Genomic DNA, 27,978 nt, shown 5'->3' on the forward strand with positions numbered 1-27,978 from the left:
TACTGTAATAGCGTATACTGTACAATACAGTACAGTATGTCACCACCTCCACCACTGCACCGTATGCGGGCCATACTAGGCCTGTCACACTTTCGGTTAATACGGTACAATTACAATATAGTAACATTAAAAAAGAACGAGAGGAAACTGGCTGCTAAGTTGGTTTCGCCAGGGGCTCCTACAGAACACACAAGACTTTCATGGGTGAAATCGTTTCTGTAACTAGATGTGCAGCATAATGGCGTATATATCATATACACTGTACAGTACTATACAGTAGGTGCACATCAGCCCTTCTGTACGTAGACAGCATCATTACTAATCTCGTTACAGCCAATATACTGTATAATCTATTAATTAATTAATTATAGACTACTAGTATTGTAGAAGACCTGAACAGACCTATACTCGTATTCATCGATTTACGATTATCGTTCGAGATATGCGTACTGTGATCCAATTAACCCAAAGATGTACGCGTGCATTAGGTAAAGAATTTTATGATCATTATTGCAGTACGTTTGTGTTTACCAATAATGTAGTGTACCTTCAATATTTGCTTAGAACTCCTTAAGTTTTTAAGTCAACGTGTTCAATTTAGTTACTTAGACATTATTCATTCTAATGTTATTTAAGAAATAATCCAACACTACAGCCGTATGTAATGCATTAATCAGTTACCGAATAAAGTTGTTGCTATCATTCAGTCTGTTAAATTATGGCCAAACTTTTAAATATTGGCAACGTGTATAATTAAGAATGCAAGTTTTAAGCGGCATTATATGACTAAATAAATCATTTGTAAGTAATTATCGCAAAATTTGGATAATCATGTTATCAGAAATGTAAGATATGTTCTGTATTGGATGTGCGCATAAATTGCTTATCGACATTTATTTTTCTACAACGGTTTCTTTGCTGATACGACTCCTAGTAACACAGTAGCATTAGTTATTTAATAAAATCGTATTGGATAATAAATGTGTCACAATTTATTTTTTAATGGATAGATTACGATGTTTTGAACACTATCAGTGCCATCCATCAGCTTAGATTAAGATACAGTTAACCCTGTAATAAATCCCATTAAATAAATATAACCAACTGAATTATATCACTAACTTACTGAATTATCATATTTTAGTCTAGTTTATCCCACATACACATAGCTCATATCGTGGTAACAACTGTGAACACTTAATATGTCTCTTATTGCAATATCTTAATAATCAAACTGTATACTAGATTTTCCGGTCCTATTAATCCTTCTCTTAATCGCTTCTGCGGATACTTTACGCCTATTACTAGCTAGACCAAGCCAAGCACATGCATCAATAAATAATGTTGTAAAGTTTAAAAATCGAAATTCGCTAGCAGAATAGTCATGCGGAAATGTATGATGGTAGTTATGAAAACCTTCACCAATTGCTGCAAAAGAAACAGCCCAATTTTCGACAGGCTGGATATAACGATCGTAAGGTCGCATTCCCCAAAGGTGGGCAAAGCTATTAACGGACCATGTAGCATGGAGAAGAGCCGTATAGCGAAAAACAACAGCTACAAAAAAGGAATTGCTATAACTTTCATTCCATAGTAGCACCGGCACCATCATTGGTATCAATAACCAAAAGAGAAAGAGAGTCAAACGATAGTACCTATAACATTAACATGGATAGATAAAAAATTTAGACACAAACGAAATGCCAATAATTACTGAGTTAAGATTTTACGTAGTAATAATTATATTAACAGATAAATGCCTGCAGAGATAAACGTGTACCTGTGCTGAAACATGACAATTCTATCATTATACAAATCTTGTAAATTGATATTTTTTCCTTTCGCCAAAACCTCCGGATGCTTCCTTACCATCAACCAACCAATATGACTGAAAAAGAATCCTCGCTTAGAGTTATGAGGGTCAGCATCTGTCTCAGAATATTTATGATGAACTCTGTGATCTCTGCTCCAATGTAAAATGCTATCTTGAAGGCCTACAGAATTACAAATCATGAGAAAAATACGTAATGGAATCGTCGCCCTATAAGTCCTGAAAAAAAATGTTGGGTACAATTAATAAAATTTAAGTACTAAGAAACTGTTTCTTGTAATCTGTAGTATTTAATTAAACACACAGCATCGTACTATTAATACACCATCAACCAGTAAGCCGCACTACCGACCATTTATCATCATACTACAACTGTTACATATACTGTTTACTAAGATAGAATAACTATAAATCAGTCACTCAACCTATGGGTCCACAGGCGGTGAGCTCCAGCAGTTACACCAAGCGCTCCGAGTATATATAGCGACAGCGCCCAAAGCAATGTCCATGTCTGAGCATAAGGAACGAGACATGCTCCTTTAAAAGCTAAGATATGTAGTATTGATATCCTGACAACGCTTCTCCAAATAATTTGACGTTTGTACGCAATTTTTTTCTCTTCTACTTGCTCACTTTTATCTTCAACTTCAGTGATTAGGGAGGTCAACGGTACTTGCGGTGGCATGATCGAAAGTGATGTACAGTACTGCAGCGGCAATAACAAATTACTTAGCTAACATTTAACGTAGCAAAATCATTTGTATGGCTTTTACAAAATTATTATTGACAGTTTCAAGTTACACCATTTTGCACGTACTGTATTCCATCAACTAATCGTTATTCATAAATACTAAATCATTAAATCATGTAATAGGTTTAGTATAAATCGATTTACAGCACACTATATCAAGTCTGTACTGTAAGTTTGGATAAGTTAAGTTTTAAGCTTTAATCAGCAAGCAACATTATCAACGAAATTGAGAAAACATGTTCCCAAAAGTCATCGCCGTTAATCAATGGTTATAAATAAATAAATTAAATTACAATTGCTGTATTATGTTATAATCATAATTGGATGATACTGTGCAGCTAGGCATGAGCTTAAAAATACTGTACAGTACTGTAGTAGCTAGCAAAAACCTGCTACTACAGTACTGTACTGTACTGTATACAGTACTTTCAATTCTATGATGTGAGATAAACACTACGAGAACTGTGATTAACCGAGTTATCGCACAGCACAAGTACTGTACTGTACGGTACTGTACAGTAGTGGGCCAATTACATGTCCAAATACTGTATACTGTAGCGAACAGACAGGTAGACGCATGTACAGTACACTGTACATTTAAAATGTACAGTACACTATTGTACAGTATTCTATTTACATATTTTGCATAAATTACAGTACTTTGCTACAGACAATGCACAGTATTAGTAGGACAGCTTATGTACTGTATTGCAGTAAACGAAGTGTAGGAAGTAATTTATGCAAAATGGTTAGGGCTAATGTAATGTACTGTACAGTACTGTACACTCAGTACGCAATAGCTGCCAAGTAAAAGCTCACATTTACTGTACTGTACAGTACAGTACAGTACGGTACACATACAGTATGTACAGAAAAGCCTCCAAGTTAAATTTTATTTTATTTTATTTATTTTATTATTTTACTGTTAATAATTTATATATCTATACAGTACTGTACATGTAGTCAAGATTAGCCAAAACATAAAAACAAATTACTATTTTAGAGCTAATTTTCTAGTTTGTTACATTTACTGTGCTGTACTGCATGTTTTTTTAAGCTGTTAACTTTCATATAGTATTCAATATGTACAGTACTGTAGTTCCAAAAAATTTTATCCATTGCCATTACGATATAGCATAGCATACCATAAAACATTGCTTGAATATTCAATTTTTTGGCGTTGTTACCGTTGTCTATGTAACGTATATTCGTATGTTGACTAATATTGTACTGAACTGTGCTGATATAATGACTAAGTATCGTTATAAAAATAAAATATTTTGGCATAATATGTGACTAGTAATTAACCTATGGTAACTTACCGGAACGGGTTAGCAAGAAAGCCTACAACGATCTTCGGCACACAAGAAAGTGTAACGTCTATATGACTGACTGTGTCTTCTGTGCTCTTCAATCTTCACACACTCCGATTAAATGAGGAATTAACAACTGTGCCGCACTACTATATCGAAAATGACCCATGTGTGTACAGTATTCTACTGTACTGTACAGTACAGTACAACAATTGCGATCATACTGTACGTTGTACAGTACTGTACTGTAGAATACTCGCTCGCACAGTACAGTACGGTACAGTACAGTATGTACTGTATGATTTAAAGACGATTCCTTTTAATTATTTAATTAATTAGTGGTTTAATTAACATTTAAATGAGACATTAAAACAATAGGAGAAATAAATGAAGGGTAAATGAATAGTGAATACTGTACTGTACTGTAGTACGTACGCACTGTACCGCAAGCTTTAGTCCACTTTCGGTAGATTTTACTGTTCTTCACTGCAATGCCGTATACAGTATATATTAAATGTGCAAACTGTATTAAACCTCAAACTTTAAAAAATGCACCTTAGCTATGAACGAGTAGTAATGCTGTTGCACTTATTAACAGTACCGTACAGCAGCAGCAGCGTTCTCCTCTCACAGTGCTAGTGTACAGACTATTCAGCAGGTTGACTGCCGACGGCAAACAGGTGTCACGTTGCAAGATGGTAGTACTGTATACTGTGTACAGTATAGTATAGTACAGTACAGTACTGTACCATTAGTTTCCTTTGTTTTGTACTTTACCATTATTACCATTAACTGTCATTAATTTAGAACTCAGAATTCTCGTATCTTTACTGGTATGCCAAATTCACCTGATTGTACAGCGACCAATCAATGCAATAGCCATGATGATGATGTTAAGCCACGTGAATGATGATGGCCAATAATAAGAAGAAGAATTACAGCACTGTAAGCTCAGCAGATTTTGCAGACTTTTACCGCGTAACTGTACAGTACTGTACACTGTAGGTAATATACTGTACGGTACAGTACAGTACAGTACAGTACAGTACAGTACTGTACTGTACACTGTAGGTAATATACTGTACTGTACGGTACTGTACTGTGCACTGTAATCGTACGAATCACACGTCTGAGCCAGCCATACTACTACTATACTGTATGTTGACCGGCTTGACCCGACGCTTTGCTTTGCAGTGTCTTTAACATCTTGAATACGCGTACAGTACATCATATTCCCGTACTGTCTAATAAGGGACTACTCGAACGAGAAGGTAGGGATTATAGCTGCTAAAAATGTGGAGGTCGACTTTTTGTAGCCATTTTACAGTACGCTAAAAAGAGCAGCCTACGACTGTAAGCGTGCATCTTACTGTACAAAAACCAAGCTGGCAGCTACTGTAAAATGACCAGCAAAAAAAAGTCGGCCTCGACATCCCTGTATCTGTACAGTGTACACTGTACAGTACTGTACAGTACTGTATAGCCAACGATCGCGTCCTGTCCTGTCCCCCCTTTCTCTTCTTTCGAGTAGTCCCTGATCTAATATACGTACTGTACACTGTACAGTACAGTACTGTTACAGTGATGATTGTAGTGATAAAGCTAAATTTAGTGCAAAAATGCTGCTAAAAATTAATACAACCATAAATAAATTAAATTAAATTTAAGTAATTTCTTGTTAACTGTATTTCAGTTTTGCATTTAGTCGTACATCCTACAAATTACACAATCACTCTTACTCTAAGAAAGATATACTGTATCATCTTTTAATGCACATACGTTGAGTATTTGACATCAGCATGACTGGTCCTAAAGGTCACCAGCATGTGATGCTCCATGCTTCGCATTGAGTACGACGTACAGTACAGTATATTGTTAAGATATGACTACAGTACTGTACTGTATATAGCCGAGTCAAGGATATGTAGTTACTGTTAAATGTTATCATATCTTCATGTTTTAGTGGCTAGTGCCATAAATATGTCGAGTGTCTGTAACTTTGTCACCTTTTAAATTAAATTAAATCACAGATTAAAATTAATAGAAAAATTGCGTTTTTTCGTGTACTGTACAAGTCCATCCTCCATATAATGGAGGATGTGGTACCAAACAGCCCAAGCTGCACTGTATATCGGCGACTTTCCATCTTGCAAATAAATTGAAACAACGATATTTCATTACAACGGATATATGGAGATAGGATCGAAATTTCGTATGAGGACAATTCTAGGATTGTCTGGACAGTCCTAGCCCTGGGATGATTAATTTTGGTGTTTGACCATAATTCCTATGTACAAGTACAGTACAACGGATATATGCATATACACACACACTTATAGCATTGACACGAAAAATCGGGCCTGGCTGTCAATTTTGTCAAAATCCCCTTTCTCTGCTAGGCAGTGTACAGTAAAATGAAGTATCGTAAATTATTCCAAATCAGACTTAATGTAAGAATATGTCCCCTAATTATATTTATTGTACGCGTAAAATACTGTACTGTACTGTACAGTACAGTAAAAAGCGGATAATGAATCATGATACTGTGTACTCGTATATACGTAGTGCAACATGTACAAACATGTTATACTGTACTGTACTTGTAGCGGTTTTAGTTAGTTAAGTCTTCATTAATTACACAGTACACGGTATAAAGTTACTGAACCTCTGACAGGTCTACTGAGTACGACAAATGGTAATACTATCTGTTAAATGAGCACATTATCGTAAACCGTCAGCAAAGCGACGGGAGTTTGCGCTAGTATATATTGTACATCAAACGTTGTACTTGTAACGGTTTCAGTTAAGTCTTCATTTGAGTGCCTATCCTGCTCCTTACTCTTTTTACATGTACAGTACAACCGTCGTAACTGGTCTCTTATCCAGTGATTATATATATTGTACATCAAACGTTATCATACTATACTATCTATCCCTAATACCTTAATATGGTGTTCATATCTAAAGCATACCAAGTCATAAGCAACACATCGAATACTATGAACCACACGACTGTACATATAATGACGTATACCGTCACAATACTACGTAGCTACATCTCTCGTTCCACTCAGTACGAACAAATCATTGATCCCATTAAAGTCATGAACTACTTTCTTCTAGTAATGCCACATATACGAGTTGGAATATCTTGAACAGTTTCAATGAGGATAGTGGTTCTGCTTTTACTCACCTCCTATCATTAATAGTAATTTAAATACATGTTATGCTGTTTACTGTTTAATTTAACACTAACAACAGTGAACACATAACTACGCATACGCGTAGTTCCATAGAAACGATTTCCTTTCACTTTAAATATCTATACAGTAGTATGGGTATACGAGCACAGCACCCACTAAGAATGTGATACTATGAATAACTGACTGCAAGCTTCAATTTACACTTACACTTACATTGCTAGCCTTAGGATAACAAACTTTGTTGTTCTTACATGGTACTAGAAAAATGTTTATTTGAAGCTAATATTTACTACATTACGTGGTTATTTAACGACATACAAACTAAACGGTAATAATACAGTATCATGTTAATAATTACATCTACACGATATTTCTATGGCACTACGACATAATACAGTACTGTTACTACAGTAGCAGAGTACTGTATCATACGTTTCATTTCGGTGTTTTTAATATAGCGGATAAATTATATAAAGCAATAGAATGTATAATATCGACTCATAATATTCAAGATAGTTCTTTATCCTGCTACGCATCACTGACTATACAAAAATAAATCCTAAAATGCTCAAATAAGTTCTTTCGTTAATGTAAGCCAGCTCTATAATTGTGCCAAAAATTATTTAAGAAATATCATGAGTTTAGATAAATACAACATCAACATAATCTGATACATATCGAACGATCATTAATGTTAACAATAGCCACTTCTGTTTTACTACAGCTCAGTATATAATATATTGATCCACAACGTAAGAGATAAGTTTAATAGTAAAATATACCTGTACAGAATATATAATTTAATTCGCTATTGCAATACAGGCTACATTAGTACCATACAACACTGCAGATTGCTAAAGAATTGCATCTCTTTAAGATCATTTTTACGTTCCTTAATCAAAAGCGTGACGTTAGCAACCATTGAGAATAAATCGCTAAGCAGCTTTTGCTGCATCAGGATATCTTTCATCCATAGTTCTCTTCACAACACAAATTTTCCCAAAATAATTCCGATAATTAAAGCAACGATCATATAAACTACTGGTGAAATTTGCTGGTTTGGGGTTTCTACTACAGATGGACTACTAACATTTTGGGAAACACTAGTCTTTTGAGGAAGACTTGGTTGCAATTTTCGCTGGCGTATATCAGTCTCCTAAAGTAAACTTACATGTTAATCAGAGGCGTCCACTTGCCCATAATATGATATAAATTATAAACACGGAAAAGACTTACCTTAGTTTTATCCACGGTAATTTTAGGCTATAACAGAAGAAATAAAGATGTTATATATTCGGGATGAGGGGTATATTCAAACCCTTAAAATCTAAGACTACGAAAATTACGGCTTCTCAGTATCGCAATACAGCACGAACCTCTACTTCATGAGCGCTATCAGCAGGAATCGATGTGTTCGTACTAATTGGTTGGGGGATATTTTGCTGTTGGGGAGAATCTTCAACCTTCTCCTTAGCAGGTCCCTGAGTAACAACTGCATGTGTGTTTTCATCCTAAAATACGTATAAAATTTACTAATTTAACGCGAGACACAATATTACAGTAAGTCCAGTAGTTGGAAATCATATCACCGCTTTAACAAATACCTTATTTGCATTTTGTGATACAGGTTCGAAAACACACTTTAATTTCGAATCCATCACTGAAGCCGAGTTCACAGCTTTCCACTAATAAATACAAGTATTTAAAATTAGAGTAATAACTTCTCGAGCAGTTGATCTAACGTTATTTTAGAATGCAGAACAAGGGAAGTCAACTTAAATCAGGTACTTATTTAGTCAGCTCATATACATATAATCCTAAGATCAATAACATTTAAACCGATTAAAATACATGTAATAATGGAGCAAGGCCAACGCCAACTTGCTAAATGCTACACGTTGGGTTAAAATCTAATAAAACGATTTAAAAACTACCGAAATTGATGCCTATATTTACTAAGGTACTTACCACGTCCCCAGATGACATGTCCGACGGGGGATAAACAGACTGAACCATAAATTTATGCTTGGTAGTTTTATCGCTAGGATCATGCGCAAGAGGTTGCAGCATGACTAAATCATTAATTACGAATAAAATAAGCCAGATCAATTATAGTTATCAGTAAAGCAAAAACTGTCAAGTAACTTTATTGGACACGTTATTAAGCTCACATACTTGAAACAACCAATGAATCTTGCGGATCAATGATACCATTATTTGGCCGCACACAATAATGCTTAGGTACAGTAGTTTTTACCTTAAAGCAAATTCTTTTGTCGGTAGGGTTAGCTAACTTTAACTGAGTTGTAACTACTTTGTCAAAAGGACCTAATAAAGTAATGAAACATATTGTACTTTGTTACTTCATACCGCGAATAGCCTTACATCATGCAAACGAATCTAACAAGCTTCTGCAACATGAAATGGAACAATCGCAGTAAAGCATTAAAAAGTGAAAGAATACAATACATCTAAAATTCGAAACTGCAGTAATTTTAGAAGATGATAAATAACCAATACCAATCAAAACGATTAACAGCACTGAATATCATACAAAATTCAAAGGTATCTCATATTGATTGACATACGGTAAATAAAATTAGCGTATGATTAATCATGTCACCATTACTCATTTGCATCAGAAAGTACCCAGCACACGTACATCTTTCACAATGCAATTGAAACTTTTTAGTTCTTTGCAGGGCCTATTATTTAGGGGCGAAATACTATAGTAGTTGCCAGTAATTCAAAGACCACTTAATATTTATGTTAACAAATCATTATTATCATTATTTACCCGTCCGGGGAATAGCTGTACAGTACAGTGCACTACTGCGCTATGATCGACTACGGCTCGTTTATGCAAGATGTGTATGCGCGCTTTTCAATGAATGATTATGTATTACGATATATCCAGGAACACTAGATACCCCGCCGTACATGATATTAAAATTTTGTACACGTTCTCAGCTGCTGCATCGAAGTTTAGTCCAGATGAGCTATTTACCATGCTTCAAAGAACAAATCACTGTACAACCATATACAGTATAAAGTTGTAAGTGCAAAATTCGCAATAGTCAGATCAACCGACCAATCATAAATATTACAGGCAGTAGGGCGAAGTATAAAATGTTATTCAACGAAACTGATATTTGCTGATTCGTAGCTGATAGTCGCCAATTTGTACGGCCCCACCGATATAAAGTCACTATTCGATCATGTTGTACTCACAATTACAGCATTAAGGAAAAGTCTAAGAACATTTCGCTGAGATACTGCATATCAAATGCGATTTAATGTATCATACAGTATTAAAGGCTTGCTCTCAATGTACTTTACGGAATTTTAGCCATTCGACATTTGGATTTATCCACTAATACGACGAGATTATATCCCTTACAAAGGTTAAAACTTGATTTTTAAATGTACGGTATCAGACTAGATTAATAATTAACCAATCACAAACGGAAGATGCTATGACATTGCTTCAAATTATCGTACGTGAATTCCGTCATTTTAGTCGAAACGTCATGCCAACTTTGCAACTAACAAGCTACTTGTCACTATGTACACAGTACATTTCAATATCCTATTTTCTTTATGAGCACTTCTTACCTTTAAATCTCAATTCGGTACTAGGATCTAAAATTAATGCTTGTTCCACTTTCGACATTTCGCTTCAATTTAATCTTTCATGGGAGTTCTCCGTAAAAAAAAAACTGAAAATTAATCCAAAGCGATACGAATAGTCGAATACCACGTTCACTTTCAAAAGACTCCAGTTACATGATACGGTATAACTTCACGCGCAGATTAATTAATCATTGTACTGTATTGTACCATACGGTGAATGTACAGTACAGTACTACGTTTACAGTACAATGTATTGTACTACCAGTACAGTATAGTGCTTCGTACAGTTCCTCAACCTCTAGGGGTTTGGCCTTGTAATGCTATACAAGCTTAATACAGCACAGTATAGTACAGTGCAGCGTTGTCTTTAATACAATACACCAAGTAGAGTACGTGAGTAGTCATACTGTACGCTATACTGTACAGTACTGTACAGTACAGTAATCTGCCGGCATTGAAATTTATACAGTACAGTATATGTACTGTACACTGTGCAGTAGGATTGTAGGTACTGTACTGTACTGTAGAGATGATTTCTGACTGTGCAGTACCGTACTGTACGGTAGTTTTCGAGCATGAAGTCTAAAGTCATAGTCTGTACAGTGCAGACGTATGAATGCAGTACACTGATACAGACAGTACCGAGTTTACCAGTGCTGTTGCTGGTATGAACTATGAACATATTGTATGCACAGGGCACAGTGATTGTGAGTCAATGAATTAATAATCTATATACTGTACAGTACAGTACTGTACAGTACTGCACAGACACACTAGTATGACATCGTGTTTTTGCGCAGTAGAATTATTTTTGTTTTGTTCAAGTTAACTTTAACCTTAAACCATAGAGGCGACAGTATACAGTATAACATCCGTACTGTGCTATACTTTACAAATAGGTGGTTGCAGCTTGTAAAAGACAAGCTTCTACTAGTGCAATATTTCTACTCCTTACCATGACTAGAAAATTCTGTACGCTGATTCATAGATAGTGGTTGACTACAGTATTTAAAATTGTTCCGATTATTTTTACAAACGTTGGCATACTGAAAGTCAAATTTTTAAGAGCGATCTATGACTATGAGAATGACTACCACAAGTTCCCTTCTTAATGAAACAAGATTCAATGAGTAAGCAAGCTTATCACTGATCATCTACATTACTTAAACCTTAATAATATGTAATAGAATTTTTCTATGACTATAATAACAGTAAATTGCAAATCGAATGTCAACCTTATTAAATTAATTAACTAATACTGTACAGTACTGTATAGTGCAATATATGCAAAAATAGGTAGAACCATACTGTATAGTTAATTAACTCTACTTCATTAGCACCATAGAACGCAGGAGTTAAGCGGTTTACATTTCAGTATACGCGTATTCCTACGTAATTTAGAACTTACTCAAGTCTGTAAGCATTTCTATAATTTTCTCTACCTTAAAGGCTTCAATTACGTACTTTATTTACATACCTAGTAATAGTCACTCATTTAGCAACCTTTTTACCCTACTACAATACTAACTATGCTCAAGTACTGTACTGTATATAGTCGTAGAAAAGCATGCAAGATTTCAATGTTTTTTTTAAAGCAATGATTCTACAAAATATATTATACATACAATACAGTAATGAAATTTGTTGCTGCATTTAAATGAGAATTACAATATTGTCCAGATAATTTTAAATCTTCATTGAAACTATTCAGAAAGTACTAATTTGGAGCTATATTGTACAGTACTATAGCCTTTTACTACTTATTAGGTGTAGCAAAGCAAAGCTTATTATTATTAATTCATTTTATTTTTCCAGATCATACTTTGCGAATCACTCTACAACGGACTTCATTACGTTGAAGATAATCAACACTACTACGTTACCAATAAGTACAACATCTGAGTCGGACATTACGTTAACAATTTTTTTCTTATTGTTAATACTGGGTGAGTATGGTTATTTATTTACTTTATTAAAGGTGCATCCATGCTGTATATTAAAACGGTTTTTATTTTCTCTGCTTTATTTGCATGCAAACGATTTAACGATTTTACTAGAGCATTCCTAAATTAATTGGGGTACTTTTGCCTACTAGGATAAATTACTCTGAAAACTAGGGAATTTACAATCAAGAACTACTTTAATTAACTACTAAAATTTACAGAAGATATCGTACTACATAGGTGATTACAAGTGTAAGCTTATGACATCATTTGCAATAGTTACGATTAAAATTTGGAACCATAGTTGGAACACAACAATAATATACTGTATATTAAGCCGACTCAGAATACACGAAATTACCTTGTAATATGGCATGACATAGAATTATCCAGGCGCAACTTTTTACAACTTTCTGCATTCTGAACCGGCCTACTATACTATAGTATACTGCATGGACTATTAGAAGGAAAACCTACTAGACTTTCTACTAGCAGTCTTGTTACTGTACATTCACAGAACAGTACAGTACTGTATACCGCACTTGCATCTTCGACGAGTATCTCAAACTTACTTGTTTCAGCAGTAATTTCTATGTTACGTCAGATACAATCGATGGAAACGGTAGAATCTTTAATGCTTTAACCTAACGTTCGTTTTGCAAATATCATTTAATGTGCTGTAGTATTACAATATTCTAATATTACTATTAGAAGCTAATAAATGAAATTATTCTATTGACAAAAATAGAATAGAAATCGTTTCATTACCGTAATATATGTATACTCTATGCCTAGGCGTTTCAAACTTAACTTAAAATTTTATAACACATATCAATGTTAAGATCATCATTGAAGTTACTCCATTAACTTAACTCAAGATGTGCTTTATTGCTAAAACAATACACAAATTTATGTCGATTTATCATCATAATCAAAATAACAATCGTCTTTCAGTAAGTAAATGTAGATTGCCGATCATAATTAATTACTGTAATCACTGTCAAGTTACCTTAATAATTATTTGATATTATAGAGCACCTTATAGCAATTATACTGCTAATATACAGTGTAATATAGAAAACGAAAATGTGCTGATGTATGATGTACAGTGTAAATACTCACTTCTTATTTTCAAAATACTGAATATTTTATAAATAATTTGATAGAACGAAGTTAAAATGATTTAATAATATCACAAGTAAGTTTATGAAATGGGCTATGCGCATGTTAACAGAGCTTTTCCTTCATGTATACGCGTACTTAATTAAAGCTGTTTAACAGCACACCTACACACCAGTGCCTGTATTTCATCCCAAATAACTGTATAACCGAAATGTTTATAAAGCAAGTCAGGAAAAGAATATTGTATTAACTCTATGAATTAACTTCTATATCAAACACGATTCTGATTTCACCCATTTCTATATAGCCTTTTGTATCCTTTTGGTATACACCTTCATAAAATTTAAGATTCATGCAGTGCCGGAAAGTATCGCCATCATTATCTTTGGTAAGATTTAATGTCTAAACCTTCCTGTTAATTTTAAACGTCATTAATATCATATTACTTATATCCTCATCAGTACATAATACTATATGCTATATATTAGTAGCAACAGTTTAATTAAATATCGTCCTGTTTTGCAGTTTCGTATTTTGCTATATATATAAATCAACATTCTTAATAATTTCTAAGAATCTCATTATCAAATTAATTGATTCCGAAATCGCTACTGTTTAACCAATTAAACAGGAGCCATAATTGGAGGTATTTTACAAGGTATGAAAGACTTCGATTTAGGAAACTGGCAGGTATCTACTATTTCAATCATTATAAGTAATAATTTACTAACAAATTTGTTCATGAGCTTAGCCAGCGCTCCGAATGCAATACCTAAAAACAATGCAATAAGTATTGTACATCTGATTCCTCTTGGATAAATATTACTAGTGGTATCGACATTCTGTTTATTCATCTAATAATTGTATTACAATAATTTTGTCGGTGTGTATGTGTGTATATGTACTTTTCAGTACATACGAAGCGATGGGTGTACTAGTTATCATTAACTTTATGTAAGAACCGTAAACAAAGATTTACACATCATCTTGATATATGAGTATATTCAATTTTGCTAGGGATTACCAGGCCTTGATTTTGTTGATTCAATAAATCTTTTGGCTATTACTATCAATCACAAAACGTGATTATATACTGTATGTAACTGCTAGTATTTTACCCTCCGAATATACTAATTCATACTCCCTACCATTCTCGTTTTAGAAAGAAGAAGTTTTCGATCCAACATTTTTTTTCGTTGTCTTATTGCCCCCAATAATCTTCGAGTCAGGGTATTCCTTGCATAAGGTATTATTTAGCAAGTATAAATGTAAATTGATATAATAAATTACTAAGATGTTTCGTTTTATCGAAATCACTACCATATTGTCTTTCATTTTCAATTTGATCACGCCAGTTACTAATAATTTGTTTAATATCTCATATTAGAGGTTATGTAACATTTTATCAGCTTGTAATATAATATTCTCGTATAGTAAATAAGTCCCTTAAATCTTACGTAATTCTAATTACAGTAGCATGAAGTACCAAATTGTATGTTAAATTTATACACTCGTTCATAAGTATAATTAATATCAATAAATGTAGGGTAACTTCTTCTTTAACATTGGATCAATACTAACATTTGCTATTATTGGTACGGCAATTTCCGCTATCGTCGTCGGTGGAGGGATCTACTTACTTGGAATGGTAATGTTTCTTTGATTATATGGAATTAGCCTAAATACCTGATATTCTCTAGTTGTAACATACAGACAATGCAACAGTAAATTCGTCCTAAAATTTGTGTGTATAACTTCGACTGTAAAGCTCAGCTGTAAACTATGGTATATTATTAAATCGATCCTTTGTAATAAGGAAAATAGTGCCTTATTGTACGCTATGCTTTCTCATCAGTAATATCATAAGACTTCAATATCAATCACGCATAAACCAAAATAAATTTATTGCTTAGTATTATGCAAGTAGTATTACGTCTCCAAGCTACTTTAGCATATACATATAATAACTAATAACTGTTTTATTTCCTAGGCTCAAATCATATATCCCCTGACTCTTACCGAAAGGTAAAATTCTTGTATTTAATATCAACAATCGTCAGGATAAAAATGATGAACTTACATCTTAATTTAACATTTTTTAGTTTTGCTTTCGGCTCCCTTATCTCAGCTGTAGATCCCGTTGCGACTTTAGCCATATTTCATGCATTAAATGTTAATCCAACATTAAATATGTTAGTGTTTGGTGAAAGCGTATTAAATGATGCTGTTTCTATCGTTATGACGAAGTTAGTATAAAAATTGCAACACTTTTCTAATTATTATTTGTAGTTGTGATATCATTAACGGTTCTCTATTGCAGTTCTATCTTAGAATTCTCGAAAGCTCAAGCTTTGGGTGGATCTACCTTAGCGGCATTTAAAGCCATTGGACATTTCTTTGTTATGTTCTTTGCATCTTCTAGTATAGGGATTGCATTCGCTTTGGCAAGCGCTCTGATATCCATAATACATCTTTCTAAAGCAAATCTATCGCACATCTTAACTATGTATCACAACTAAACATTATATGGACCGTATAGTAATTACTTCTATTTTTGCTTAATGGATACCAACTAGAGACTGAAGACAAAGTACGGCAGTAATATGGAACTACCTTCTTCCAGTAAACCTAAGGCTATTTCACTTACACTACTATATGCAACATCATAAACGAACCATCTTACCTGAAATACAGCAATAATAATGTCCTAGATTCGAGTTATCGCGCCTTGTTATTTCTCTTCCTTTTAGAAATTTTATCAAATTATCCATAAAAATTTATCGTTATTTATTTACAACAGTTTTCTAGCGCGGTTTGGAATACTTACAGTACGTGTGGATTTGCAAACTGCTGTCAGAGCTTCACACAAATTATGATCGCGTCTTTCGTGAAAAGATATTAATGTGAAGATAGATTACGTTAACTTACCTGTAAATTAGGTTAAGAGATTACTATCAACCCCGTAAATTAAACGTATTACATTGGCATTAGTTCTCTTGATATAAATACCGTTATGATATTTTTGTATGATCGATATTAAATAATCCTCTTTAGCCTAACATAATATACCTTTCTTCACATACTGGTAAACAACCTTTATCAGCTTTCATAGTGATCGTATTGCGAAAATGAAAGTCACATACGAGTATGCAACGGATATTTTCATCAGTTCTATAAGCATCTAGTAAACATTAAAAATCAGTTTTAGAGTTTCAACTATAAAAATTAAACATTTCTCTGAAAATGATTTATTCTTTAACGTACGTAAATATTTAAACACTTTCAGCTTAGAAATAGTCCTTCTCTAGAACTAGGGATGCTGTTAATATTTTCTTATTTGCCATATAGCTTATCAGAAGGATTACAACTATCAGGTAACAACATAAATATTTCTGCCCTCGTTTATAATATTTAATTACAAGTTACTGTGTTGAATCAATTTTACCCATAATAACTTAACCAAAAACTAGGGATTATGGCTATCCTCTTTTGCGGTATCGTTATGGCGCATTACACTCACTTCAATCTCTCTCCTGTAACCCAAATGACCGTCCAACAAATTTTTAGAACTGTAGCTTTCATAGCAGGTTAGCGATCTAAATAGTAATATACCGTGATATAAATCCTTTAAAAAAATCTGCGCAAAATATAATAATACTACAGTATCAAAATAATCGTTTTCATTATTTAATTTAGAAACTTGTGTTTTTGCTTATCTTGGTATGGCTCTGTTCAGTTTTAATCATACTTTTAAGCCGGCTTTTATAATCTGGAGCATAGTAAGTATCTATTAATAACGCAAAATTCACGACCGTATTCGTTATACCCAAACAGCAAATGCAACAGAAGCTCTATATTTAGCGAATAAATGAATAGCATAATATTCTCGTTTTTTGAACCATAGATTCTTTGCTTGCTCGGTAGAGCTTGTAATATCTTCCCCTTAAGTTTAGTCGTCAATCGATTTAGAGAAGTTAAAATATCTAGGAAAATGCAGTTTGTGATGTGGTTTAGTGGTAGGTGAAATACAGCTTAAGCATAATAATTTTTATTAATGCCTATAAATTAGATTAATATCCTCAATCTTAATCTTTATAGGTTTAAGAGGCGCCATTGCATTCGCGCTTAGCATTCATATTGAATTCGACCATGAAAAGCGAAGTATTATCATAACTTCTACTCTTATTATTGTCTTATTCACAATTTTGGTATTAGGCGGATCAACACTGCCACTACTTAAGGTAGGTATAAATACGCTACATCAAGTAAAGGGCCTAAAAACTATTTCAGTATTATAATCTGGATTATTTCGTTACATGCACAATTCAAGATTAATAACAGCATCAGTGATAAAAATGGTGGCCAGTTACTAAAATTGATTGTCTTTACAACTCAGTATTTAGGCGTACAAAGTAACAGTAAAGTAACGCTGAATAAAACTGAGGAAATGGTATCGTCATGAACAATCACTATTTGCGTGAATTTGAAATCCCATTGGATCTGATACTTTAATTAACTCATTGCATTCTTAAAATTACCTTTGCCTTATGTAGGGTAATGCTATAGATACAGATGAAATAGAGCACACATTCAGATCTGGAACTTCATTGAAGGGATTCGCTCGTATTGATTCTAAGTACTATTCGCCTTAGATTAATTATAAACGCCTTACCTACTATACTTATTCTCTGATCTAAAGCTATAATTCCAAATTATTCCATCTATATTGCTTTCAAGGTACCTTAGTCCTTTTTTCAGAAGACACGTAACTCATCAGGTAGGCCTCTTGTACGTATTTAAACTATTCTAAACCTAATCCAATTCGTTTATTTTTTACTGGCAGGAAGTCCATGCTGCGCAAGCTGAACTTAAGCGAGTTACTAATCAATGGTATAGAGATATCAGGACATCAGATTCTGATGAAGAAAGAACCGATTTGTTATAGTTCGTAGTTATATATTACCGTTCATACGGTACTCTCACAACTAAAATATTCTTTACAAAAAAGTTAATGCAAAGACAGCTACACCAATAACGAAACTGTGTTATAATGAAAATTGCGAAAATGGAATATTTATAGGATAGATAACTTTACCGCATATCATCTATACGAAATTTTGAAAGTAAAAATGATGCTTTTTTCTTAAATTCTCTATCCGTTCTGGAAATTAGTTTTCTTACGGTAGATGGTATAGTACAAATCATGTCGGAATTACATGTGAGTTTACCGATATACGCGTAAACTATCGACTCAAATCAACTACTTTATCACAATTAACAATATAAAGGAATCCTCTTGAATTATTTATAATATTGCTTGTACTTGATTACTTTTTACCCAGAAGAACGGTACTTCTTACGATTTTGCCAATGTTAGAAGCTATATCTGTGGTGTGCAAGTTCATATTTGATTACTGTAAGGACAATAGACAAGTTTTCATTACCGGCATTATAAAATATTAAATCATTTCCATCTGAGTGACAAAACCTAATCTATATATTTTAATTAAGTATAGTTTAATATTAGTAATAAGTAGTTTTTAAAATGAAAAGACTCATCAATGATAACATAACTATCATCTAAAATTTACTTTTATTATATCTGAATGCTTCAGAAATCAAGTGTCTGTAAAAATAATACATGAAATGCTAATTCCTTATTAAAACAGTACCAGAACTTTTGAAATTAGGCAATAAACATTTTAAAATGAATACTACTGTTAGTATAAAATCGTATCAAAAGAATCTCTTAAGCCACCTAGTGACAGTTATTTAAAAAAAGTGTACGATGGAAATATACTTATAAATGACAAATCTACATATACTCTCATTAAAGTAATGCAAAGTATATTCAAACTATTAAACATATTTACATAAAATCCGTGTTTTTCTCTTTATTCCCGTTTGGGTAATATCAAATTCTATTGATATATAGCATAAAAACATTCAACATGTTATAAATATTTGTCTCCAATGACTCATCAAAAATAATTCCTATGGGCGAAACCAACGCTGATAGGGCCCACTTACTACCGGTTTTGTATCTCCTATTGACTTTACAAGAGTGTTAGTACTAGTTGGCAATGTGAAAATTCCTCTAGTATAAATTTTAATGTTATCACAAGTTGTAGTATTATCAGTGCTAGAAATGGCCTGCTGATTTGTTGTCAGTCCAGTGAGAACTTGATTTCTATGATTCAAATCAAAAATTCTAAATTTTGAATCAGTAGTCGGATATGGGCCTACAGAACGTTTCATGCTTGACGGAAATGATGTATTGCCATAATTTAATGGATTATTACCGCTAGTATGTGCTCGTAAAGGAGTTTTACCAGTATTATTATAAAGATGTTGTTGATTTCGAAATTTAATTTCTTTTTGACGTAAAAGTTCGCGTTGACTTGCTTTCAACGTTTTGTGGTGAAAAAAAGTCATAGTTATCCGTTGGGGATGTGAGCGGTCGGGGCTTTGTATTGGAGTGGTAGCCCGAACTTCTTTACTACTACACTCAATTAATAATGATCCATGAGGTAATGTTAACCCTATACCACTCGTGCCAATCCCTATTGCACTGTCGCTATCTAGGGTAGTATGTACCCTTTCTATACCAGCAGGTAATGCAGATTCAAATTCATCAATTCCAGAGTTTTGTAAAAACGACGTAGAATCGCCTAATCCATTTCCTACTATCTCACTCATATCATAAGGCGAAAGAATGCTATCATCATTTATATTTGTTGTTGATGATCTGGATAATGGCCGGTACATAGGATAAATATGGAGTTGGTTCTTGACATTTTCATCTTCAGGATCTTTCAAGAGAGTACAAACCTTGAGACGTATAAAGAAGTTTTTAAACACTGACTTTTTTAGTATTAGTAATGCCTGTACATATAATTCGACAAATATTTTTTTTAAAAACCTCCAATTTAATCGCATTAGGTAAACTATAACACACCATAAAATGCCTTTATCTTTATATTTACTGTTATGTGATGAATGTGCGTTAATACTGTTAGCAATATACAATAAAATTTAACTAGTATCTTACCATCGATGCTCCATCATCTAGGCCCTCAGTATTAACATGGTTATGTGCACAAAAGTCCAACGAGCATATAACTCCAGAAAAGGGACCATTTTTTTCTTCATTTATGCTTTTGCCTACACAGTTTTCTTGATACTTGATCTGGAACAATTAGTAACAACAACTACAATTAAGACCAAATCTTTAAAACTGAAATTTCTCTCGTTTTACCTGATTATTATATGCCCAAGGGGCAAATTTTTTATAAACAGGAGCTAAATCAGCTGCCAAAGATTCAAGGGCTTCTGCTAATTCTTGTTCCTATAATTATGATTGCAAGAATATACCTATTTACTACTTCACTGCCGATAACTACCGTCAAATTGTATTGCACCTTCGCGCTATCAGCTAGTTGATAAGCACTAGCGTTCAAGATGATTTTTAAACCATCGTCTTCCGTTTGGTACATATTTCCCAAAGTAAAAGCAGCTCCTTCTCTCTGGTTATCAGTTCCTTGACAATGGCAGTCTTGCCTAATTTATTGAAGAATACGCGATTCTAAGAAACTCTGATTTGTTAAAGTATATCACAATCCAAGACAAAAAATTCTTAAGATAATGATTTCAAGAATTGCCTTTCATTAATGCCATATGAGACTTTATCTGATGGATATTGCGATAATATAGTAGACAATTGAGCATACAGGACATTAGCACGATCAGGATGAATGCCATCCCACGCAACAATAGCCATCAGCACTACAGACGCTTTACAAGTATGGCCACGACGGCGATGAACCAAGGCCAATAATTTCTCGGATTTAGATATGCGTCTAATCGCCTAACAGATAATAATGATTGTAACCGTGACTGTCAATTCATCTGTTACTTTCACTAGAACTAAAGTCCATTGTATTCTGTGCTCTACATACCCATTCAGCTCTCGGACATCCATCTGATGTTTTTGACTCAACTCCGGTATATTCAACCTGATATTTGACGATATTATCAATAGAGTTACTACGCACATAACTTTATTACCGTAACAATTAGCTTTACTCGACATATTCATCAAATTTATTTCATAAAAATCTAACCTCTATAACCCGAAGCTTAGATTCATCTATCCGAAACCTAATTGAATAGCGTATAGCAAAATAATGATCAACAGAAATCATCTTACCGATTGTAACTATAAACTATCCTATATGTAAAAGTGACTAATAATTTTACAATGAAACTACAGATTGAAAGACTATCCATACTATAAACACAAACTAAGGATGACTACAGAACCAGATGTTTGCATTGTTATGCACTTAAACCAAGACAAACCTGTCTCTTAACATTTCGCGTAATTCCTCAGTACTTCCTGCAACTCCTAACTGGGTGTAAAAAGGAGCTCCGTCTTCGTCTATAAAACAAATTAAAGTGTTTTACGAGTACATCAAAATACTATACAATTTGTACTACATTGGGATTATATAAATAACTTCGCATTTAATTTACCTTGACATTGGCAATTGTAATCTAAATGATCATGCTGCTCTTCCGCATATGACACCGATTTTGTTTTTCTTGATTTACGTTTCTTTCTTTCAGACTGAGAATATAATCTTTGCGTCTGCATACTACTACTATCGCATTCCATCATATCAGGTTCTCTTCGATCGGTGTGCTCTTTTTTAACTGATTTCGAAGATTGCATTTTCTGTAGATTGTTATATCGCATACAAAATATTTAGAACGCATTTGCAGTATACCAAAAACTAAGCAATTACACACTCTAATTGTTTATATATATATATATGAAGTAAAATCACATAAACAGAAAATATAATAATCTGAGGGAGTTAAATTTATAATGATGTTCTGCACATCGTGCGATAAACGATAGTCATAATAAATGTAGTGTTGCAAGTTACAAAATATAATATGATACTTATAAATTATGACCTAACTTTGAGTTAGGGTTAATATTACCTTCATTTAGTCCCAAGCTGATTGGTTGATTGCATAGCATAACATACGTATTATATACAGTACAGTAGTGATCACTTGTATGATATATCTTAAAATCAGCACGTAAATACAGCAAGGGCACAAAGGTAAAAATCTATGGGATAAACTAATATAAAGTAATCATGTTGACTTTGCTCACATAGGTAACTAGTAAAGGAGAACAACTAAGTGAAACGTATCATCGTTATCCAAGCAACAATAAACTATTTAAATTAAGGTAGTGTCTGTAATAGGTACTTTTAGTTTACGATGGCAGCCTTTACGAAATTATATGCCCTATAATAATAAATATCCCTGATTTCTAGCCAAAATTAACGTAAATGATTAGAGACAAAGAAAAATTGCATAAAAATCCTTGCTATCACCAACATCAATGACCCCCTTCCTTATTTTCGTACAGTATTGTCTACTTTAATATATAAAAAAACGAAAATATAACTTATTGCAATAACTATAAGTAAAGTAACTAGGTATAATATCAGAAGATATAAAAGGATACTAAATGTCACAACACTATACTAAGTTCTATAATGAAGAAGTGATCAAAAGATTCAGCAGACTATGTGCTGTAGTTTAACAATGCCGTAATACTACACAATAAATATAACGAATAGCATGTACCCCGAGAGTATTAAATTATTGAAGCGCTCCTTGTAGTTTGAAATGGTGTAGACAATAATTTGCTAAGTGATACACGTCAATGAAGTAATTGCCTAATTATAACTCTTGTCTATAAACAATGCTCCAGTACCTGCAATCTTTTCTTCTTAATTTTACGGCTAATTTGATTCTTCTTAGCGAAAGCTTTTGACGAACAGCGTCCTGACCCTTTAACAAGATCACGGATAGTCTTCTTTTTTTTAGAAACGTTTCTGACGGTATGAGTTGTATTACCAGGCGACGGAAGAGAATCACTAGTATCGTAGTCATTTTGATTTCCATTTGACTAAAATATATTTAAATATAATCACATAAATTATAGACATCTTTATTAAATTTATATCTCAATGCGATAAACAAATATACTATATGAGACAGCAAGATTGATAGTTAAACAGGAACAACAATGAATATTAGGGTATATTAGTTTATTGCTTCACAGTAGCTCACATTGAGCCGATTACACTTCAACGGATTCATGTAATAGTTAATTACGGTTCGTGTTTCAAATACCGGAAACAATGTACTATAGCAGATATACTTAAGTGTACTGTAGATAATTATCTTGCTTTAATAAACATCGATTTCCTGTTACTGATATTCATTGCGGTCGATCTCAGTATTTTATATTCTTCCTTATTTTTTATTTGATATTCTCTTACTGTAAAGTTCGACAATAAGTAGAACTATACATTACATCTATGTCTCTAGAAATTCTTCGAAAAATGAATAAGATTTATGTCTATATATTTAATCGATTAAAGTAAAAAAAATCATATACTCAATATACCCTAATTTCGTAAATACGAATTATTCTACTACCCATTTAATTAGTATACGACTTAAAATAACAACAAGTCAGAATTCACTCAAAGAATTACTAAAATGTGAGTATTCTTTTAAAACACTTCATCCTATTGATCTTGTAATAAAATACTAATTTATTGTCTGCTCTCTGGATTTAAACATCTCCACTATTCATTTCTCATTTTACCCGTTATCTCTAGAGACTTTAAGCCAGTAAAATAGCAAGTTTAGTATTTAATTAATTAATTATTTACGTATGCAATCGGTATCGTCACCACATACTGTACAAGTCGCACTTTTAAAGCTACACTGGCAATAATTAAAACAAATCCCATAGCTGACCTATACATACTGTACTTTAAGGACAATTCATCATTTTCTAATTTCTTCACCATTATTGTATTAATCACAGGTAATTTCAATTGAATAAACCGCTAGAATAACAGGCATTTATTGCCGTCGATTAATGAGATACACTTCAAAATAATATTATTGAAAAGGACAGCACTCAAATGCACTCATTTACCAAATTTATAGAGCGAAGATCTAGGTCCGGGACCTACGAGAATGCCCACTTGAAATTGTTATTCTAACTTTACTGATAACTGATTATTAGTTATAATCATTTGTCAGAAATCTTCATAATGTCAATCAATAATATAAAAATAGAAATTTAGAGTAATACTGTATTTTCTCTAGCTTTTCGATATAGCCCTCATAAATTTGGTACACAATTTATACCAATTTATACAATAATTAAGAATAACAAAGGTAAATACTTTAGAAAATGCTACTATACTGTACACTACTACAGGCAATGGTTTCCCTCTTGTATAATACATTACGCGTATACTATAAATAACTAGTAATAATTAATTAATTATAATTATTACTGCTAGAAACTACCCGTTCAATTTTTAAGCCTGAAATAGTGAAATAGTGTCCAGTTTTAATTCTAAAACACGCGTATACGACATGCATAACCTTCCATACACGTTACACAGTCGTATAATCTAGTATCGTTATCTTTAAGGTATGCTAGGCATTGCTTGCTATCACTGTAAGCGATCCATCGAAACGGTGATTTAATTAATTCACCTTATCCCTCCACAATGACAGTATCCGCATGTAGTCTATATTTACTAACTGCAGAAGCAGAGCTAAACTGAAGATGTACGAACCAGAGTACCTATCTAAAATCCGAACCTCGAATTTCCAGTCAATTACAATTGAATTGCAGGCAAGTATAGCAATAACAGTGATTGCTGACGTGGTTAACCGATTCAAAATCTAAAATTGGCTACGTTAACTTCCTTGCGTCAGCTATTTACTAGTGTCTAGTATCTACTCATAATACTGTAGTGTGGTACTGTGTTGTTTAACTGTTTTAAGTGTGGAGTCCAGTATAGCATAGGATAAAGTTGCACGATTTTTCATAGAAACATTGCAATAGATTTCGTCTTTCGAAATACTTGGAAATAAGTAGAGCTACAGTATGATTGATTAACATGTAAAACTAATAGCACCATCAATGTATGGTAAAAAAAATTCATGAATCTTTCAAAATCGCAATACATAGCTATCACTTTCTACGTGAATGATAAAGTAAAGCCATACAAATAATGAATTATAAAGAAATTAATAGAAAGCGATAATCTAAAATTTTAAATACCCGTACCTAGATCGATTAATAGAATTAAGTGAGCTGTATTAATGACTAACTGATTCATTAATTTTCGAGCTCATAATTTATAAAATTTCCCTTTTTATTACAACTAATATATAGTAATACAACCTACAAGTATACCGTAATTTATTTCTATACTTTTAAATTTACTCCGTAAGGTGCTGCCTTGTAATTTCACAGACTAGTTTTTTTTAAATGCTGTACTTAATTATTGTATATCCCAAATTCATCAACATTTAAACATTATTTACTGTGTCAAATGTACCGTTTCTGGTAGTCCACGACCGTATACGATTTTCAATTAATATTGTTGTTATTTACTCGGTACTCCACTAGTGTACAGTACAATCACAGTATAGTATGCTTACATCACATGTGTACAGTACTAAAACTTTGTAGTAATAAAATCGCAAACGCTTCCAACCTTTTTCAAACGGATGCATTTTCGATAAATACAAATTTGATGCCCGGTTTTACGGTGAAGGCAATTTTTACAAGATCCACAGTTTTCCTTCTTAAGGCATGGGCCACATGCTCCACAAGCCTTGCGTTTCTTTGATGATTTTAAATCATCCATCTCAATTTAATCTTGATAAAATTAATCGTGGTGCCTTTATCAACATCGCTGATGTGCTAACTAATACATAAAGCCCACTGTACAGAAAATAATTGACTTAACTCAACCATCGTACAGTACAGTACGCTACACGTACAGTACACTACTGTAGTGGACTAGGACTGGACCGGACTGGACTGTGCCGCGGGCTATCAGTAACATTACAGTACAGTACTGTACACTGTACAGTGTATAATGCACTGTACTGTATATGTACAGTACATAGCTACAGTACTTTATTAGACTGTACAGTGTACTGTACAGTACTGTACTGTACAATCCCATTTCTTTACAGTACTGCACAGCTCAAACAATTTTGGTACTGTACTGTACTGTACAGTGTACAGTACTGTACAGGAATCCTACAGTATTTCTTTACAGTTCAAACAATTGGGGTACTGTACAGTACTGTACTGTACTGTACAGTACTTTACTCAAATTTGTTTACATTTACCGATGAAGACTGTACTGTACCATACTGTCCTGCAGAGGTTCTCTAAATATAGCACGCAATAAGCAAATTACTAAACGCATTGGTATATTGTATATTTATGCAATCTATATTTATTACCTAAATTTAAGCTCTGCGTATGTTTACGCGGCTCCTAACGAGTGAAAGCTGCAATCGTTTTCTGATAGTACGCTAACTATCCTCCATGTACTGCAAATCAAATGACGAACTGTACCATCGTCTAAAATTTTCAAACAAACATACGACTCGTAATTACTGTTCGTTGTAGTTATAGTAATTAGTTGAAAATATATACAGGACCGATTTTAATTTATTTAATAAGTAAATGCCTGCCAAGATTAAAACTATCATCATCATTGAATAAAACAAAATTCTATATTTCTCAAGTCTTTAAAAAATATAAGCATATATTTTCTATGCCATGCTACGAATTTCCTAATTTTTGCAGTAAGATCGCGGACATACGAGCATCCAATCGATCTTACAATTACTAATATCGAAAAAATTACAGGTATGACAACAACTTTATGAATTAAATTACAATAATAATGTAATCTTATTTAACCTTAAGTAGTGTAAATTTCCATAAAAATGTATAATTGAAAATTATGTACATTATTATAGAACTTAATAAGATGAATCCTGTGATGTAATTCGTATATTATAAGTGCACTCTTTCAATTGTAATTATAACACCGATAAATAGAATGAGTGTATTATTTTATTTCAGTCAAAATTTAGAAGTATCTGATCATTCATTTACTATTATATCCATAATTAAAATGAAAATAAAGAGTTATGATAATACGGTAATTGAATTTAGGTTGCAAATTGTAGAAACTTATAATTATTATTCTTGTCATAAGGGTTAAGAACTTTAATGTCACTGTCA

At 33.0% G+C, this 27,978-nt stretch overlaps 4 protein-coding genes across 4 annotated transcripts; 1 reads left to right on the top strand and 3 right to left on the bottom strand.

Moving 5' to 3' along the window:
• Window positions 1-1,222: 1,222 nt before the first annotated feature.
• TRIADDRAFT_63195 (uncharacterized protein) lies at window positions 1,223-2,516 on the bottom strand (the record flags this gene model as incomplete). Its single annotated transcript, XM_002108927.1, has 3 exons — window positions 1,223-1,655; window positions 1,781-2,050; window positions 2,257-2,516. The coding sequence occupies 3 exons, from the start codon at window positions 2,514-2,516 to the stop codon at window positions 1,223-1,225; spliced, it is 963 nt and encodes a 320-aa protein (XP_002108963.1).
• Window positions 2,517-8,033: 5,517 nt separating this feature from the next.
• On the bottom strand, window positions 8,034-10,771 carry TRIADDRAFT_52486 (uncharacterized protein; the record flags this gene model as incomplete). The annotated part of the gene is made up of 7 exons (XM_002108928.1): window positions 8,034-8,078; window positions 8,335-8,361; window positions 8,475-8,609; window positions 8,703-8,783; window positions 9,067-9,170; window positions 9,274-9,426; window positions 10,714-10,771. The coding sequence occupies 7 exons, from the start codon at window positions 10,769-10,771 to the stop codon at window positions 8,034-8,036; spliced, it is 603 nt and encodes a 200-aa protein (XP_002108964.1).
• Window positions 10,772-14,084: 3,313 nt separating this feature from the next.
• TRIADDRAFT_18601 (uncharacterized protein) lies at window positions 14,085-18,741 on the top strand (the record flags this gene model as incomplete). Its single annotated transcript, XM_002108186.1, has 16 exons — window positions 14,085-14,184; window positions 14,428-14,486; window positions 14,959-15,042; window positions 15,343-15,444; window positions 15,787-15,821; window positions 15,899-16,042; window positions 16,117-16,302; window positions 17,088-17,170; window positions 17,267-17,383; window positions 17,493-17,575; window positions 17,701-17,812; window positions 17,895-18,037; window positions 18,193-18,246; window positions 18,350-18,432; window positions 18,534-18,573; window positions 18,640-18,741. Coding segments are annotated over 16 exons (1,527 nt in total), but the record flags the coding sequence as incomplete, so codon positions are not given.
• Window positions 18,742-19,790: 1,049 nt separating this feature from the next.
• On the bottom strand, window positions 19,791-26,575 carry TRIADDRAFT_52488 (uncharacterized protein; the record flags this gene model as incomplete). Its single annotated transcript, XM_002108929.1, has 11 exons — window positions 19,791-20,627; window positions 20,848-20,985; window positions 21,055-21,144; window positions 21,218-21,356; window positions 21,527-21,663; window positions 21,755-21,811; window positions 21,920-21,956; window positions 22,158-22,236; window positions 22,332-22,533; window positions 23,596-23,790; window positions 26,423-26,575. The coding sequence occupies 11 exons, from the start codon at window positions 26,573-26,575 to the stop codon at window positions 19,791-19,793; spliced, it is 2,064 nt and encodes a 687-aa protein (XP_002108965.1).
• Window positions 26,576-27,978: the final 1,403 nt, after the last annotated feature.

This window comes from Trichoplax adhaerens, genomic scaffold (genome assembly GCF_000150275.1).
Source record: "Trichoplax adhaerens TRIADscaffold_1 genomic scaffold, whole genome shotgun sequence".
NCBI lineage: Eukaryota > Metazoa > Placozoa > Uniplacotomia > Trichoplacea > Trichoplacidae > Trichoplax > Trichoplax adhaerens.